Genomic DNA, 15,973 nt, shown 5'->3' on the forward strand with positions numbered 1-15,973 from the left:
AACGCGACAAGTAACACTTCATAAAGTTGTCGATGGTGTGGTTTCGACCACTTCCTATTATAGTCTATTATTAGTGGGGACTCTTCAATAGGTACTCACACTTTTGATTTCTCAGTTATGGTTGTGACTTGACACGTTTCTTGTTGTTGTTGTTGTGTAGAAATAATACTAAACTATTAAAATGAGTACTATTTTCAATGACAATAAAACCCTTGGTCAGTTCAAAAACTCTGTCACTAATAGTACATAAAACAAAATATGTATTTTATGCGGAGAAGCGCCTCATGGGCCTTGTGATTGTCTTGCGAGGAACCACTGAATGTCCTGCGTGAATGTCAATCAGGCTACGTCATAACGTTAGCGACTCAGCTCAGAAAGGTGCTCTCTGCTAAAATATAAAGTGGGCTAATGTCTACTGGAAACGTTTTGTGCCAGGGCTTTGGATCTGTAACGTTTTGCGGACAAGAGGGCAGAGTACGTTTGAAATAAGTCATCATCATCATCATTTTCTACCGCTTGTCCGGGACCGGGTTGCGGTGGCAGCAGGCTGAGGAGGGTAGCCCAGACATCCCTTTTCCCGGCCACATCCACCAGCTCCTCCTGGGGAGCAAGCCAGAGAACTGTTGGAGAAATAATATGCTCCCTAAGATAATCATTGTAGCAATCATGATAACCAATGTAACGATAATATATTCATTTTTACAGGGGAGAATCAATGTAAACATTTATGTTAAAAGTTATAACTAGTTATAACTATACGATAGTTCCCTGTGTTAAAAAAAAAAGAGGCCTGTGAGGCCCTTTAGGGGCCGCATGTGAGATAAGGAAGGAGCCTCTGCCAGAGTGTTGTAGTCCTTATAACACCACATGTAGAGGGTGAAACGTTCAAGGTTTCATGGTACGTCTTATTCCACTAATGAGCAGGGCAGTACATATTGGTGACAGCGTATGCTAGATGTAAAAGGAAAATAAGAAATAATGATGTGACGTAAATCAGAGTTGAGAAGGAATCTGTGAGGCTGGGCCGGCAGAGGCGCCCCACTACAAAGAGATGAGGTAAGATGTATCTTTTATTTCGGAGAGAATATGTATAAAAATCGGTGCTTTGTGAGAATGCGTCAGCCACTCTCGGGACCGGCTCCGTTTGTTGTATGCTGCACTGAGTTCATGCAATAAACGTATACTGCATCAGACTCTGAAGACTTTGATTATTCATTTTAAAAGTAAGTGAACAGTGTGGTTGGATTCTTCGCCATATCTGGCACAGGCTGAGAATTCTCTCCCACAGAACATTAAAAATAGCATTAAGTGCTGACTGTAATAGGTTTATACCATGAATTTCTACAGCTGAGGAAAACTGTGAATTTCACCTCTAAAACAAGCCGCACTCGGACCATGGGAATCGATAGCTCAGACAAAATGTGCTCTGTTCCTGTTTGAGCTAGCGTGAATGACTTTACCGCTGTAAGCCTGGTTTTCTAGCTGTGCTTGATTTATGAATTTGTATAACTGAAATGTATGCCGGAGAAGGTAGTTAAACTGATGTCTGATGTGAATGTCAATAACATGTACACACAGGCTAATTCACCATGTAATAAATTATTTATTAGTATTAAGTAAAGCTAAAGCACTGTTCTCTAATTAATAAACAGGCAAGGAAGATGTTCCACTTGTAGTTTAAAAAAATCCCTGATTTCAAAGTCCATACCAAAATGTCACCACCCTTCTAATAAGAAAAGGATGGCAAAACTGATCACCCTTACCGAAGTGTTTATGAAACTAAATTGTTTATGAAAACATGAACAAAATTAACACATTATTGAAGACATGTTAGGATCGTGTAACACCTCCAGTATACATAACCTGGCATTTACATTACATTTGTTCATTTATCAGACACTTTTATCTAAACTGACTTCCAAGACAGGCAGAATACGAACCAAGTATATAGCCAATGTACAACTGAATTTATTCATTCATTCACTCATTCATTCATTTTCCAAGCTGCTTATCCTAATTAGGGTTGTGGGGTGCTGGAGCCTATCCCAGTGCTCACTGGGCAAAAAGAGGGGAAACACCCAGGGCAGGTCGCCAGTCCATCGCAAGACATATACAGATGAACACATTCACGCACACATTCACACATAGGGGCAATTTAGTATCTCCAGTTCACCTGACTTACATATCTTTGGACTGTGGGAGGAAACCGGAGCTCCCGGCGGAAACCCTGACTGAACTTACTTTAATTCAAAACCAGTTACTTATTCCACCTGGCAAATTTCATGGCAGTAGAAACACATTTAAAATAATCCCTGTTTAGCTGCTGGTCACACAGGCTTGATCAGTCTTTATTTCTTTTCTTGGTCTTCATGTGCACAATTACAACTGCTACAATCATCATCAGCTGTCCAATGCCCAGCACTGCAGCGTATATTTGGTATAACTGAGAGGATCCACACGAGATCTTCAAGGTTTCTGTGAATGAGACAGAAAGACTGGGTAACCGGACAGCATTTGAAAAATGGATCTTGTACAGTCACCCACAAACTTGTATTCAATCTACTCATTATGTCAACTTGATCAGAATCTAAAGCGATGTACTTGACCTTGACACCAGAGGGCACACTATGCAACAATAATGTTGCTGAAGTCGGCGAATGGTCTCCACATGAACAGCACAAGTGTGAGTTGCCTTTGTTTTATGTTCTGTTGAATCACATGGTTGCAACAGTTAATTTGCCTTACCTACTGGAGAGTGTTGATCACCCATTTCACATCCAGGGTGAGAGACTAAGAGGAATAGTAAAAAAAACAGTGTAGAGAGGTGATAAGCGTGGTTTTGATTTTCCGGTTAAGCATCAGTAAATCTATGCAAACTAACATCGAAACCTTACCATATAGGTGTGCCCCTTTTCCAAACTGTAGCATTCTGCCGTCCTTAGTGACGCAGTAATAGGAGCCCAAATCTTCCTCTGAGACATTTCTAATTATTAGAGCTATGGATCTGTTCTTAACTGAGCCTGAGAAATGGTTACTGCCCATGCTCCAAACAGTAGACATCTGCCCATCACTGTTTAGGCCAGCGACCACCACCACTTCGGGATCCATCCCGGACCTCACTCTCAGCCATGTAATCTCATGGTGGAAAGAAATGTTGCAGTCCAGTGTCACATAGTCTCCGATCTGGATCTGTTTCAGCTGAAGTGTGAACACAACATTTGGGATCCCGGTAATGACCACTAGGAGCAAAAAGTAGACCACAGAGCTTCACGACATACGTCAGAGAGACAGAGGCAAAATCCAAACAGAGTTTTTAAGACACGCTCGGTCAACATGAACAAACTTCTCTGAGCGTGCGGATATGCTAAAAACAATGGTTTTGATACTCAAGAAACATGTGAAACATGTCCTTTCTCTGTATTTTCCATGAAAATAAACTCGGTGGCATTACGTACTACACTTTCAAACAGCGGAAGAAGTCGGTAAGTGCAATAACTATATGCTATATTACCCAACTGCACAAGTAATCTTTATGTTTAATAGGGTTGTAAGTTCATTTGATCCATGAATAATCCACTCTTTGACTCCTTTAACTGTGTTTTACTTGTTATTAAGCTTGGTTAGGTTTATATATCAATTATGTATAAACATCTGCATTATGTACATCAGGCTGAAATCATAGCTGCATAGATCTTAATAAACATCTGTTCTAAGGGACTTTAGTTTTGGATAGAAGCATAAGAGTATACGCAGAAGAAACTGTTACTAAGACAACATGTCCTAAACTCAGAGGTAGCAAAAGCCAAAGTAAATGTACTTCTGCTAAAAAAAATGGAAAAAAGAAAAAAAAAAAAACCTCCAGGTAGAGTTAAAATACCTCTCCTGAAAAAACAATTAAGTAAAATAGTCACTCACTTACACTTTACAAAAACAGTTGTCAGTTTAACTCTACTTAGAGTACTTTTTTTAAGAGTATTTCTACTTTTGCTTTTGCCACCTGTGCCTAAACTGCTCGTACTATGAGCGGAGTAATGTAAACATCCAACAAAACAACCATTACATTAAAAATACACATTGTCTCACATTTTCCCATGTATGCAACTGTTACACCTTGTCGTAAACACTGAAACACATATAACTCGATTTTAAATGGTATACTCACAGACAATTGGAATCACTGAAAACAAAGGCATTTCACAACAGTATGACCAGTGAGTTTCGCTTCAGGTGAAACACTGGACCATCACAGGAAGTGCAACCACAGAAATGTTCCACTGCTCTAGCCCACACACCTCATGATGTCAGCGGGACTGACACAATTCTAAACAAAAACGTAAACAACTGATAGACCTCATCAGTGTGACCAGTTTAAGTTTTTTAAGGTTCCTCTTAATATTCCCTTAGAAATTCTTCCTCTTTCTTTTTTGTTCAGCTGCACTATAAATGAACACAAAGTCTCTTTCTCTCGATGATGCAGCAGGAAACGGGGCCTTTGGTAACGATGAGTATTTTACTCCATCAACACAGCGACAGGAAGAACTGAGAGGGCGACTGTTCTTTCCCCAGGTTTCACACCTCTATAACAAGTGGTCTTCAGTTTCTACATAGCAAGTCTTGATTAGCAAAGGAGTAATCATACAGCATTGTCTAATGTCCGCTGGAGGAAGTCTTTGAAATAGAATTAGTAAAGATGCCCTTAGAATCAAGAACTAGTTTGTGCAAAACTCATTGTGTTTGTGTTTTAAAGAAAAACATTCATCTGTTCACATTTGTCAGGTACCGTAGGCCAGCGCCGTTGGATTTTAGATGAATTTTGAGATTAGGGATGCGGTTAACGGTAGTGAGGTTAAAGCCTTTTTGGTCAAGTTTCAGCAGGTTTTGTTCTCGCTCAAACTGGTTGACTGACAACCTCAAATTCTACAAAGAAAAGTCTACAAATAAATCTACCCGATGGCGCTGATGCAAGAACGTGTCAAGTAATCCTGAATTCCCAAATACACAGCTCTGCTAGTAAAGCGAGAAAAATTAACTTCATATCGCTCAACTATGTACCCCCCCCCCTCCTTTTTTTTTTTTTTAACCTCAGTTTTACCTTGGTAAGGTGTTACGTAACTTCTGGCAATTTGGCCGCAGCTATCTTCTGTTTTGCTGGTATGAAGTCATTAACAGTCAACACATAGATAACATAGATAACAATAACAGTAGATATTACCTGTCTGGACAAAGAGTTAGCACATAGAGAGTCCAGTGACTGTCTGTATAGAGAGGTTAAGAAAGTACTGAAAGATCTGAACAATGACAAGATACAAAGCACGTGGACTGAGAGTGGATGTCCAATCCACCTGCTGGTGCACCTTGTGGTGGGACACTGGAAAAAATTGATCTGTCCCATCAAAAAGAGTTTAGATGTCTATGCGTAGTGATAAGTATTTCTCACCTGTCTACCTGGAGACCAGAGTTTGAGGTCCTGACAGGCAGACATTTTTGTAATGGTTTCACAAGCCCATTTTTCAAATTAGTTATGTCCACTGACAGCATACACAGGAAAGTTTCAACACATTTCAACGTCATTTACTTTTTGAAGCCTTCATGTGGATGGGTTAAAAAAAAGTGATGAAAAGCAGTGAATGTGTTTTTTAAATGCAAGGCTTTTTTTGTCCATGTGGTGTGAAGCAGAAACTAACTAAAACTAGATATATGCCAGTATATCGTTCTCATATATGTATGCTGGAATCTATTCTAAACTAAGTCTTCAATACAATATATGAAATTTCTTATAATATGAAATATTATATTTTCTAAGTGACTCTTACAATTATATTTCACCCTGCAAAACGGTTGTCTGACTTAGTTTCGTGAAAGAAACAAATTCTGACTATCTAGCGAGAACATATCCAAAGTTTACGGTTCAAAATGTCAGATAATCTCGTAGAGACTGGTTTACGATTGCAAACGGTGGACGTGTCGGTGGTCTAAATTTAAATCTACTAATATTCGGCCCACACGGTCCGTTAACTGTCCCATCAAAAATCATCAAAACTGTGGGTAAAAACAGATAATGTGAGTATAAAATCATGAGATCTGTCGGTGTATTCTTTAAACTGAATCCATCGTGTTGATCGTGGTTCATCGCACTTGCAAGGTGTTATCCTTCCGTCAACAGATTTGCCATTTCTGCTGTAAGGGTTAAGGTTAGAATTAGGGCAGTGTTTGTTAAGACATGAGTTAATGAGCTGATGAGTTAAGAGACAGAGAGAGAGAGAGGGAGAGAGAGAGAGAGAGAGATGTGTCTACTCTTTGTCGCTCCATGATGACGTAAGTGTAGAACCGGTTGTACACAGCTAGCAACTCTAGCGTTCTATTTCAACTCGGGACAGGGAGGCAGAATTAGTGTGTTGCTACTAGACCTAAAAAGACGAAAACAGATTACTTTCGTGTCGAAAGAAGTACGAAGGTCTTCTCGTTACATGAATGAAACGGGTAAGGACTTGTCACTCGTGCTGAAAATACGCTTAGGCTAAGTAACTTTTTGCTAGCCAGCTGTCAAACTAAAATGAGGTGACATGCATGCTGGAGTGGATGTGATTACGGCGAGCTATGTATTAGTTTAATAATTTCTTCATTAAGATCGACACAACGACATTGTTGGTTTCTGTAGCTGTCTCGCGGAGGTCTGAAAGAAGCACTTTGCCTTCAGATGTCGGAATCATAATTCGAAACTCTGCTTACTGAGGACATTACATGCATAGCTAAACTGGCTGTCGCTTTTCAGTGTGATAGTCTAGTCCAACGTTCGCTGTCAAGTGCTTCATGGTATCATGCTTCAACCTGCGAACCAGATCGCCCTGTACATATTTCTGGATAGACATATTTCTGGTTTGTATGGCGCCCACATTTCTGTGGTAACGCCCTGTAACATCGTTCTTGTAGCATTGTTGTTCAGTACACAAAATAGTGTCAGGTTCAGCGGAATAACCATTCACCATTGATGCCAACATATAAAGCTCGCAGAGATTTAGTTAATTGCTTTATTTTACCATCAGGAGTTCTCTGGGTGTAGTTGGGAAACAACTGAAGCGTAAAACACATAGTAATTAGCCAAATACATTTTCGCGATAACGCTCATTTATGTAAATAATCGAAAATAAACATAATTCCTAAGGTTCATTTCTCTTAATTGTTTTATTTTAGAATGGCGGGAGTGTTTGATATCGATCTGGAGTCAGAGGACCTGAGTGACGCGGAGGTGAGAGTTTGAAGTTGGGGGAAAAAAGCTTTTGTTCCTATACGATTATTGTAACCTCGCCCTTGCCAATCTTTTGTTGAATGACTTTTCGGAATTTAGATTATTTGCATAAACGTCACGTTTCTTTCTTTGCCTTATACGGTTTTTCTTTCTGTGTCTGTGCATATAGGATGAAGTTTGTGGCGATATCCCTGTGGCAGATACTGACAAGTATGTGCTCCGTTTGATGGTACCGTGTGAACTATGGGATATCTCAAGGGAGTTGGTCTTCACAGATAGTTGCATGTAAATTCCTTTTAAAAACTCCACCCTCTCTTTCTCTCTCTCGCTCTCTCTCTCTCTCTCTATCAGCACTCTGGCTACAGAGGAGGTGGAGCTCACTAGTGCCAGTGTAAACAGGGACAGTGAGAGGGTTGGTCCAGACTGCTTTGAGCTTCTCACCGTACTAGGAAAAGGAGGTTATGGCAAAGTGCGTGTTTTTGTGTGTGTTTCTGTTTTTGTTTGTTTGTTTGTTTGTTTTTTCTGATCACTACCTCTATACTGGAGTTCATGAATATTCAATACTGTTAAACAATCAGAGTCTCGCTGTATTTTCTTCATTCAGGTTTTTCAAGTGCGGAAAGTACAGGGAGCTCAGACTGGTAAAATATTTGCCATGAAAGTCTTGAAAAAGGTACGAACATTGACAGCAGTCAGGATGTAAGTGTGCTTTTGGCTTTGCTCTTGAGCTCTCCATGTAGATATACCCCTCAAATGATTAGTGGTCTTAATGCTGAAAGAGACAAATTTTCAAAGATTTTTTAAGCAAACCCCACCCCCCCCCCCCCCACCATCCCACCCCCTTTCCCTTAGGCAAAGATAGTGTGCAATGCTAAGGACACAGCCCACACGCGCGCAGAGCGAGAGATCTTGGAGACTATCAGACACCCTTTTATCGTGGAACTGTGGTATGCCTTTCAGACCGGAGGCAAACTCTACCTCATCCTGGAGTGTCTAAGTGGTAAGAGGAGGTGAAGAGAGTGGATGTTTCTGTGTCCGTCCGAGCGTCTGCGTAAGAGAGAGAGGGGGGAGAGAGAGAGTGCGAGTATTTTTCTTAACGTGACGCTTAATGTCAGCTGTACCCCTGCTGAAATATGCCTTTAGCGTGTTTTGCGTTGGTGATCTGAATTTAGACTCTCTCTCTGTCTCTCTCAGTGCTTAGTTTTCTTCTTAAACCTCTTTAAGGTGGAGAACTGTTTATGCAACTGGAGAAGGAAGGAATTTTCATGGAAGACACAGCGTGGTAAGAGAAAGGACAAAAGAACGACAGAAGAATGAAAATATGTTAGAATAACAGAAAGAGTTATGTCAGATAAGAAAGGAGACACAGACACAAATTTGCATTTTAAAGGTGTTGATGACTGCATTTCTCAGAGGACTGGCTTCTGTCTCTGTCTCTGTTTTTTTTTTTATTGACAGTTTTTATCTTGGTGAAATAACGTTAGCCCTGGGACACCTCCACGCCAACGGTATCATCTACAGAGATCTTAAACCAGAGAACATTATGCTAAACCATCAAGGTGTGTGTGTGTGTGTGTGTGTGTGTGTACTTCTTAAATACAGAAACAAACATAAGCAGTCATTTTAAAAATACTGGTAACATTGTGCTTGATTTGACAGGTCTGTCAAATAATTAGAAATATACGTAATTCTTCACCTTGCCTCTAGAGGGCATTAATATCGTACCCCTTCGCATATGAGCACAGTATCGCTGTTCTGTTTAAAGATGGCGCTCTGTCTCCTCTCTCTTCAGGGCACATCAAGCTGACTGACTTTGGCCTGTGTAAGGAGTCCATCCACGACGGGACTGTCACTCACACGTTCTGCGGCACCATCGAGTACATGTGAGTAGAACCTCCTGATGCGGTTGCCGCGGTTGGTTACCAAGGTGACGAGAGAATTAGAGGCAGGAACGGTGATGTTACAGACACAGACGCAGAAGTGAAAAGAATGCTGAGTTTCAGTGACCTCACAGGAAACCTCTGTTCCAAGAGGACTGGTGAACTTCATTCAGAAGTTTAGTTCGCCTCTCCTACAGTTCCTGTCCCTCTAGGCGGTTGCCTTCATAGTTTATTTGTTTTCTCTAAGCAGCAGCTCTTGTTTTTTTTTGGCTTGTTTTGAGTAATGTGTTGTTAGAGTGACTCGTTCTGATTCAAGTGGTTGTGTAGTGTACACACTACAGTGATTTTATCAGTAAACGTTGTCTTACGCATAGTTGAATGGATGCCAGGTGTTTTTAGTACACACAGTAGACTGCAGAGGTCACTGTGGACACTGCATCTGATATTTTTGAACGTGTCTGTGTATAAGAGTATCTGTTGATAACCATGCCGTATGAATGCAGTTTAACTGAATGGAGACAGAGGGGGTGAGACAGTAAAACAGAGTGATGTGTACTAAAGCATGTCAAAACTCTTAAAATGAAAAGTCTGAGATGCCACTGATCAGCAGCTGAGTCAGATTGTTACCCTCAGAGACTGTGGGTATTTCTAGTGTGTGTTACTGGTGTGTGTTATTGATCTGTGTATGCGTGTGCATATAAAGTGGGTGTAAACAGAGATTAAAGTTTGTCTGTCATACAGGGCAAGCTGGTGTTATTGGTGTGTGTGTGTGTGTGCGCGCGTGTGTGTGCGTGTTTGTGCGTGTTTGTGTGTAGGCGGAGACAACACACAGGTGTTGTGACAGGTGTCACTGATGCGTGTGTGCGTGTGTTTGTAGGTGTGTGTGTGTGTGTGTGTGTGTGTATGGAGATAACAGTTGGTGTGTCACACAGGGCTCCAGAGATCCTGACCCGCTCAGGACACAACAGAGCGGTGGACTGGTGGAGCCTGGGAGCCCTGATGTACGACATGATGACCGGCTCGGTGAGAGAGACAGACAGACAGACAGACACAGAGAGACAGACAGACAGAGAGAGAGAGAGACAGACAGACTGACAGAGAGAGAGAGAGAAATTAGTTCAGTGGTAGTATAGATAGTAACAGTATATACTATACAGTTGTAGTGATCTGATCCTGTATAGATTTAAAGGCTGTCAGTAGATGTAACAGTATATACTGCACAGTTGTAGTGATCTGATCCTGTATAGATTTAAAGGCTGTCAGTAGATGTAACAGTATATACTGTACAGTTGTAGTGATCTGATCCTGTGTAGATTTAAAGGCTGTCAGTAGATTTAACAGTATATACCGTACAGTTGTAGTGATCTGATCCTGTGTGGATTTAAAGGCTGTCAGTAGATGTAACAGTATATACTGTACAGTTGTAGTGATCTGATCCTGTGTAGATTTAAAGGCTGTCAGAATGTGGCATAACTAGAGTAGAGTGATCCTGGCATAACTGCTTGGAAAAGAACGTTTAAAAAAAAAAAAAGACGTGAAAGAATTCTAGAGAAACGAAAAGACAGAATGATGACTCAAATGACAGCTACTGAGAAACAGTTAGAGAGGAACAGAGAGAGAGAGATAGAGAGAGGAAAGGGGAAAAAAGTGGGAGTTATTTACAACAAATCTGATCATGGACTGTTTAAAAGAAAAAGAAACTTGTAAAAACCATTTGCTGTAAATTGACCTCTTTCCAGATGAACCAAAGAAAAACAGATAGACTATAGGATCTATATGAAACTAAACATATATAGCTGGAGAGAAGTTTTTCTCAGCCAAATGAAAGAGGCTGTTTGGAGACCAGTGATAGATGCGTTTTAGACTAAAGAGAATCTACATGAACCTGAATCGTGGTCTGTTCCCGTTTTTCCACTTTAAGCCTCCGTTCACTGCGGAGAACAGGAAGAAAACCATCGACAAAATTCTCAAGGGGAAGCTCAACCTGCCGCCGTACCTCACTCCGGACGCCAGGGACATGATCAAAAAAGTGAGTGCCCCCCACCCCCCAGTCAGGACGTCACCTGTCCTCTCTCACTGCTCCTCTGCTCCCTGCTTCTCCTCACCTCTCTCTCTCTCTCTCTCTCTCTCTCTCTCTCTCTCTCTCTCTCTCTCTCTCTCTCTCTCTCTCTCTCTCTCCAGTTGCTGAAGAAGAACCCAACGCAGAGGCTGGGCTCCAGCAAAGCTGACTGTGCAGACATCCAGGTACCGGGAGATCTCAGCCTTTCCCCCGATACAGTGCCTGCTGTTCACATAGAGACAGAAATGAAATTTACGGGATGGTTTATGTTTGTTTTTTTTTTTTTATCTGTTGCATTTGTTATTTATTTGTTTGTTTTTAAATTCGTTCTTTTTTTTTCTTTCTTTCCTTCTTTCTTTAGAAACATCATTTTTTCAGACACGTCAACTGGGACGACCTTTTAAATAAGCGAATTGAGCCCCCCTACAGGCCATCCTTGGTACTGCAAGACTTTTTTTTTTTTTACTCGCAACTTTCTCTCACATTTTACCTTTGCCATTGTATCAACAAGAGATTCCTCAGCTCAGTGCAATGGCTTGTAATCTTATATAATTGATGGGAATTTATTTAAAGCAGTGAGATTTGTGGTCTTTTTTTTAAGTGCTTTGAAATGTTGTTCCACTTTCTGCCCCTCACCTTTTTTTTTTTTTTTTTACCCATCTGTCACTTTTCTCTCTCTGTCCCTTTGGGCTCTGAAACTGCAGCAGTCAGAAGAGGATGTTAGTCAGTTTGACAGTCGATTCACACGCCAGACGCCCGTGGACAGTCCTGATGACACTACCCTGAGCACAGATAACACATTTGCTGTGAGATGGTCCTCTTTAATACACACACACACACACACACACACACACCCAAACATGTGCACAGACACACACGCACACACACACGCACCTAAACACATGCACACACACGCACCTAAACACATGCACACACGCACAAACACGCACACACACACACACACACTTGAGCAATGTTCTGGCTTTTCCATTGATTTTTCACATTTTGTATCACACCCATTATAGCAGTGTAATTGTTTACACCCATTATAGCAGTGTAATTGTTTACACCCATTACAGCAGTGTAATTCTTAATCTTAATGATCTTGACAATGATCTCTCTCTCTCCCTCCCTCTCTCTGCCTTCCTCTCTCTCTCTCCCTCTCCCTCTCTCTCCCTCCCTCTCTCTCCCTCCCTCTCTCTCTCTCAGGGCTTTACCTATGTAGCTCCGTCGGTGCTGGAGAGTCTGAAGGAGGGCTTCTCTTTCGAGCCTAAAGCGCGTCACGTCCGCAGACACAACAGCAGCCCACACACACCCATCAGGTCAGAACCACACACACACACACTCCCATCAGGTCAGAACCTCACACACACACACTCCCATCAGGTCAGAACCTCACACACACACACTCCCATCAGGTCAGAACCACACACACACACACTCCCATCAGGTCAGAACCTCACACACACACGCACACACCCATCAGTTCAGAACCACACACACACCCATCAGGTCAGAACCACACACAAACACACACCCCCATCAGGTCAGAACCCCACACACACACCCATCAGGTCAGAACCACACACACACACCCCCATCAGGTCAGAACCACACACACACCCATCAGGTCAGAACCACACACACACACACACTCCCATCAGGTCAGAACCTCACACACACACACCCATAAGGTCAGAACCAGACACACACACACACACCCATCAGATCAGAACCTCACACACACACACACCCATCAGGTCAGAACCACACCCACACATCAGGTCAGAACCACACACACACCCATCAGTTCAGAACCACACACACACCCATCAGGTCAGAACCTCACACACACACACACCCACCCACCAGGTCAGAACCACACACACACACACACCCATCAGATCAGAACCACACACACACACCCATCAGGTCAGAACCACACACACATCCATCAGGCCAGAACCTCACACGAACACACACCTATCAGGTCCGAGCCACACACACCCATCAGGTCAGAACCTCACACACACACACACACACACCCATCAGGTCAGAACTTCACACACACCCATCAGGTCAGAACCACACACACACACCCATCAGGTCAGAACTTCACACACACACACACCCACCAGGTCAGAACCACACACACACCCACCAGGTCAGAACCACACACACACCCATCAGGTCAGAACCACACACACCCACCCATCAGGTCAGAACCTCACACACCCATCAGGTCAGAACCACACACACCCATAAGGTCAGAACCACACACACACACCCATCAGGTCAGAACCTCACACACACACACACCCACCAGGTCAGAACCACACACACACCCATCAGGTGAGAACACACACACACCCATCAGGTCAGAACCACACACACACACCCATCAGGTCAGAGCCACACACACCAGGTCAGAACTACACACACCCATCAGGTCAGAACCAGGGGAAAATGGAAATGTTGCTATGTATGTACGAGTGAGACATTCTGCATATTTTTTTAAATGTTGTTTTTTTGTCACTCCTTCTTACATGCAAACTTTTTCTTTCCTTTCTTCTCTCTCTCTCTCTCTCTCTCTCTCTCTCTCTCCCTCCCTCTTGCTTTCTCTCTCTTTCTCTTTAGTCCTCTGAAATTCTCTCTGACTGAACCTTTCAAGACCAGCATGGATGGAGACATTGTGTCCCCTGTTCAGAGCCCGCCCTTTCCCACAGAAACCAACTGTGTCACGCAGCCAATCAGAACCCCTGGGCGAAACAAAAAGCAAAAAGGACACCGCAGTGGCAGATGAAAGTGACAATCATTCAGAACATCACTCTGCTCAGGGGTGGCGCATGCTTTCTTTTTTTTCTGCATTTCAGTCAGTAGTTACATCTTCTCTCTCTTTCCCGCTCTCTTTCTCTCTCTCTCTCTCTCTCTCTCTCTCTCTCTCTCTCTCTCTCTCTCTCTCTCTCTCTCTCTCCCCCTCTCTCTCTCCTCATTTTCTCCTCAGAGAGAAGAAATAATGCTGTCAAATACCAAAGCTGACTGGCCTTGACCGGTAACGATTACTGGTCTTAACCAGCCTGTTGAATGTTCATAAAAAAAAAAAACTGTAATTTATCATGACATAAATTGTATTGCAAATTACAGTCATTAATTCTTTCTTCCTTTCATGAGGAAAGACTTTGTGGTGCACTGTCTTCTAATTTAGTTTTCATTTAGGTTTTTTTTAGTTTTTTGTTTTTATTTATCAGATTACGGCTGGAGAGTGGACATGAAAAGATTTATTCACTAAACTCGTGTATTACTGAAGACTGAGAGCAGTGAAGTCTTTCTGACGCGTGACTGGATAATGCAAGGGTTTTTTTTTTTTTTTTCCTTTTTTCTTTTCCCATATGGCACTGTGGTACGCACTTGGTTATGCTGATACTTATCTTGTTGAGGAAAGTCATTTGTAAAATAGACATGCATGAACTTAACGGAAGAGAGAAAGTATTACAAACAAACAAACAAACATGTATGTTTTGTATAAAAGAACTGTGTGGATACTTATTTTGTTGAGGAAACTCATTTGTAAAATAGACATGCATGAACTTAACGGAAGACAGAAAGTATTAGAAACAAACAAACAAACATGTATGTTTTGTATAAAAGAACTGTGTGGTGCCATTGTGCCGAGGCAGTGATTGACAGCCCTGCGTTGTGGCAGGTCTGTGCTGTTCAATTATAGTCATATTTTTTTTTGGCTCTTCATTGGTCTTAAAATCAATCACAAAGGTTCATATCATCTCTATATGGATCCTATAGGAACTATAGATATATACTATTTTTATTTAAAAGAAATGCTAAAAAAAAATCATAATAGTGGATCTACTGGCCTACTCATGGACCCCCCCCCCCTTATTTTTCATTTATTAATTACATTGTTTGGGTTGTTACTTCAAAACAATAAAATCCTGCTGTGTCATGAAATCATATGGATGTACGCAGATTTTTTTTTTTTTTCTCGAAAAAGGGGATTATTTTATTTAAAAACTGTGATTCAAAGCGCTTGAAACTGTTTTACAGTGAGTTAAGAAGTGTATAAATTCACATTGTTTTAGTGATTAACCAGAAAACACATTCTCTCACATAAGCTTTTCCTTTTTTTTACCCCCCCCCCCCCCCCCCGGCCGTAAACAATCCATTATCATTTGAGAGGCTGGTTTAAATTCTTGAACAAATACAAGTCTAGTGACCTCACAACGCGGTCAGGTCATCACCCTCTCCCAACTTAACGGATTTCAGCCCGTCGTCCGCTCCTTCTTTCTCCTCCTCGTCCTCCTCTCCACTGCTTCTCCCTTCCGCCTCCCTCTCCCTCGCTCTCTCGTTCAGATCCATGCTAGAGTAGTCGTCTGAGGAGTCGTCCTCTTCCTCTTCGTCTTCCTTCTCCTCCTTTTCGTCTCCTCCTTTGCCCTTCCCTCCTCCGGCAGCTCCTTCCTCCATCCTCACCTCAGCTCCGTCTCCCACTTCCATCTCCTCCTCTTCCTCCGCCCGCTTTCTCAGCGGCCACAGGCGGAACCCCAGACGGGCCTCCGCGGTGGCCACCGCGGAGCGGAACCGCTGCCCGAAAGCGTCCAGCGTGCGCCTGGCCCGGCCGTTCTCGTCTCCCCGTCTGTTGATCCACATGACAGCGAACACCAACAGCAAGATCAGCACGACGATCAGTCCCAGAATTCCAAGCGCCACGTTTGCAGGCGATGGATTTGGGGATGGGGTGGTAGATGACCGCGTAGTGGAGTGGGCGATCGTTTT

General features: G+C 42.4%; 2 protein-coding genes across 2 annotated transcripts; one reads left to right on the forward strand and one right to left on the reverse strand.

Annotated features, from left to right (window-relative positions):
* Positions 1-2,341: 2,341 nt before the first annotated feature.
* LOC115823795 (Ig kappa chain V-V region T1) lies at positions 2,342-5,482 on the reverse strand. The gene is made up of 3 exons (XM_075353613.1): positions 5,446-5,482; positions 2,895-3,239; positions 2,342-2,475 (listed from the first exon to the last, which is right to left on the reverse strand). The coding sequence occupies exons 1-3, from the start codon at positions 5,480-5,482 to the stop codon at positions 2,342-2,344; spliced, it is 516 nt and encodes a 171-aa protein (XP_075209728.1).
* Positions 5,483-7,192: 1,710 nt separating this feature from the next.
* LOC115823948 (ribosomal protein S6 kinase beta-2-like) lies at positions 7,193-14,050 on the forward strand. The gene is made up of 15 exons (XM_030787995.1): positions 7,193-7,246; positions 7,416-7,456; positions 7,598-7,715; positions 7,851-7,919; positions 8,099-8,246; positions 8,471-8,528; positions 8,705-8,805; positions 9,039-9,129; positions 10,059-10,149; positions 11,048-11,155; positions 11,308-11,370; positions 11,547-11,624; positions 11,890-11,991; positions 12,395-12,507; positions 13,823-14,050. Exons 1-15 carry the CDS (start codon positions 7,193-7,195, stop codon positions 13,986-13,988), a joined length of 1,401 nt encoding a protein of 466 aa, XP_030643855.1. The 3' UTR covers positions 13,989-14,050.
* Positions 14,051-15,973: the final 1,923 nt, after the last annotated feature.

Source organism: Chanos chanos, chromosome 11 (assembly GCF_902362185.1).
Source record: "Chanos chanos chromosome 11, fChaCha1.1, whole genome shotgun sequence".
Taxonomy (NCBI): Eukaryota; Metazoa; Chordata; class Actinopteri; order Gonorynchiformes; family Chanidae; genus Chanos; species Chanos chanos.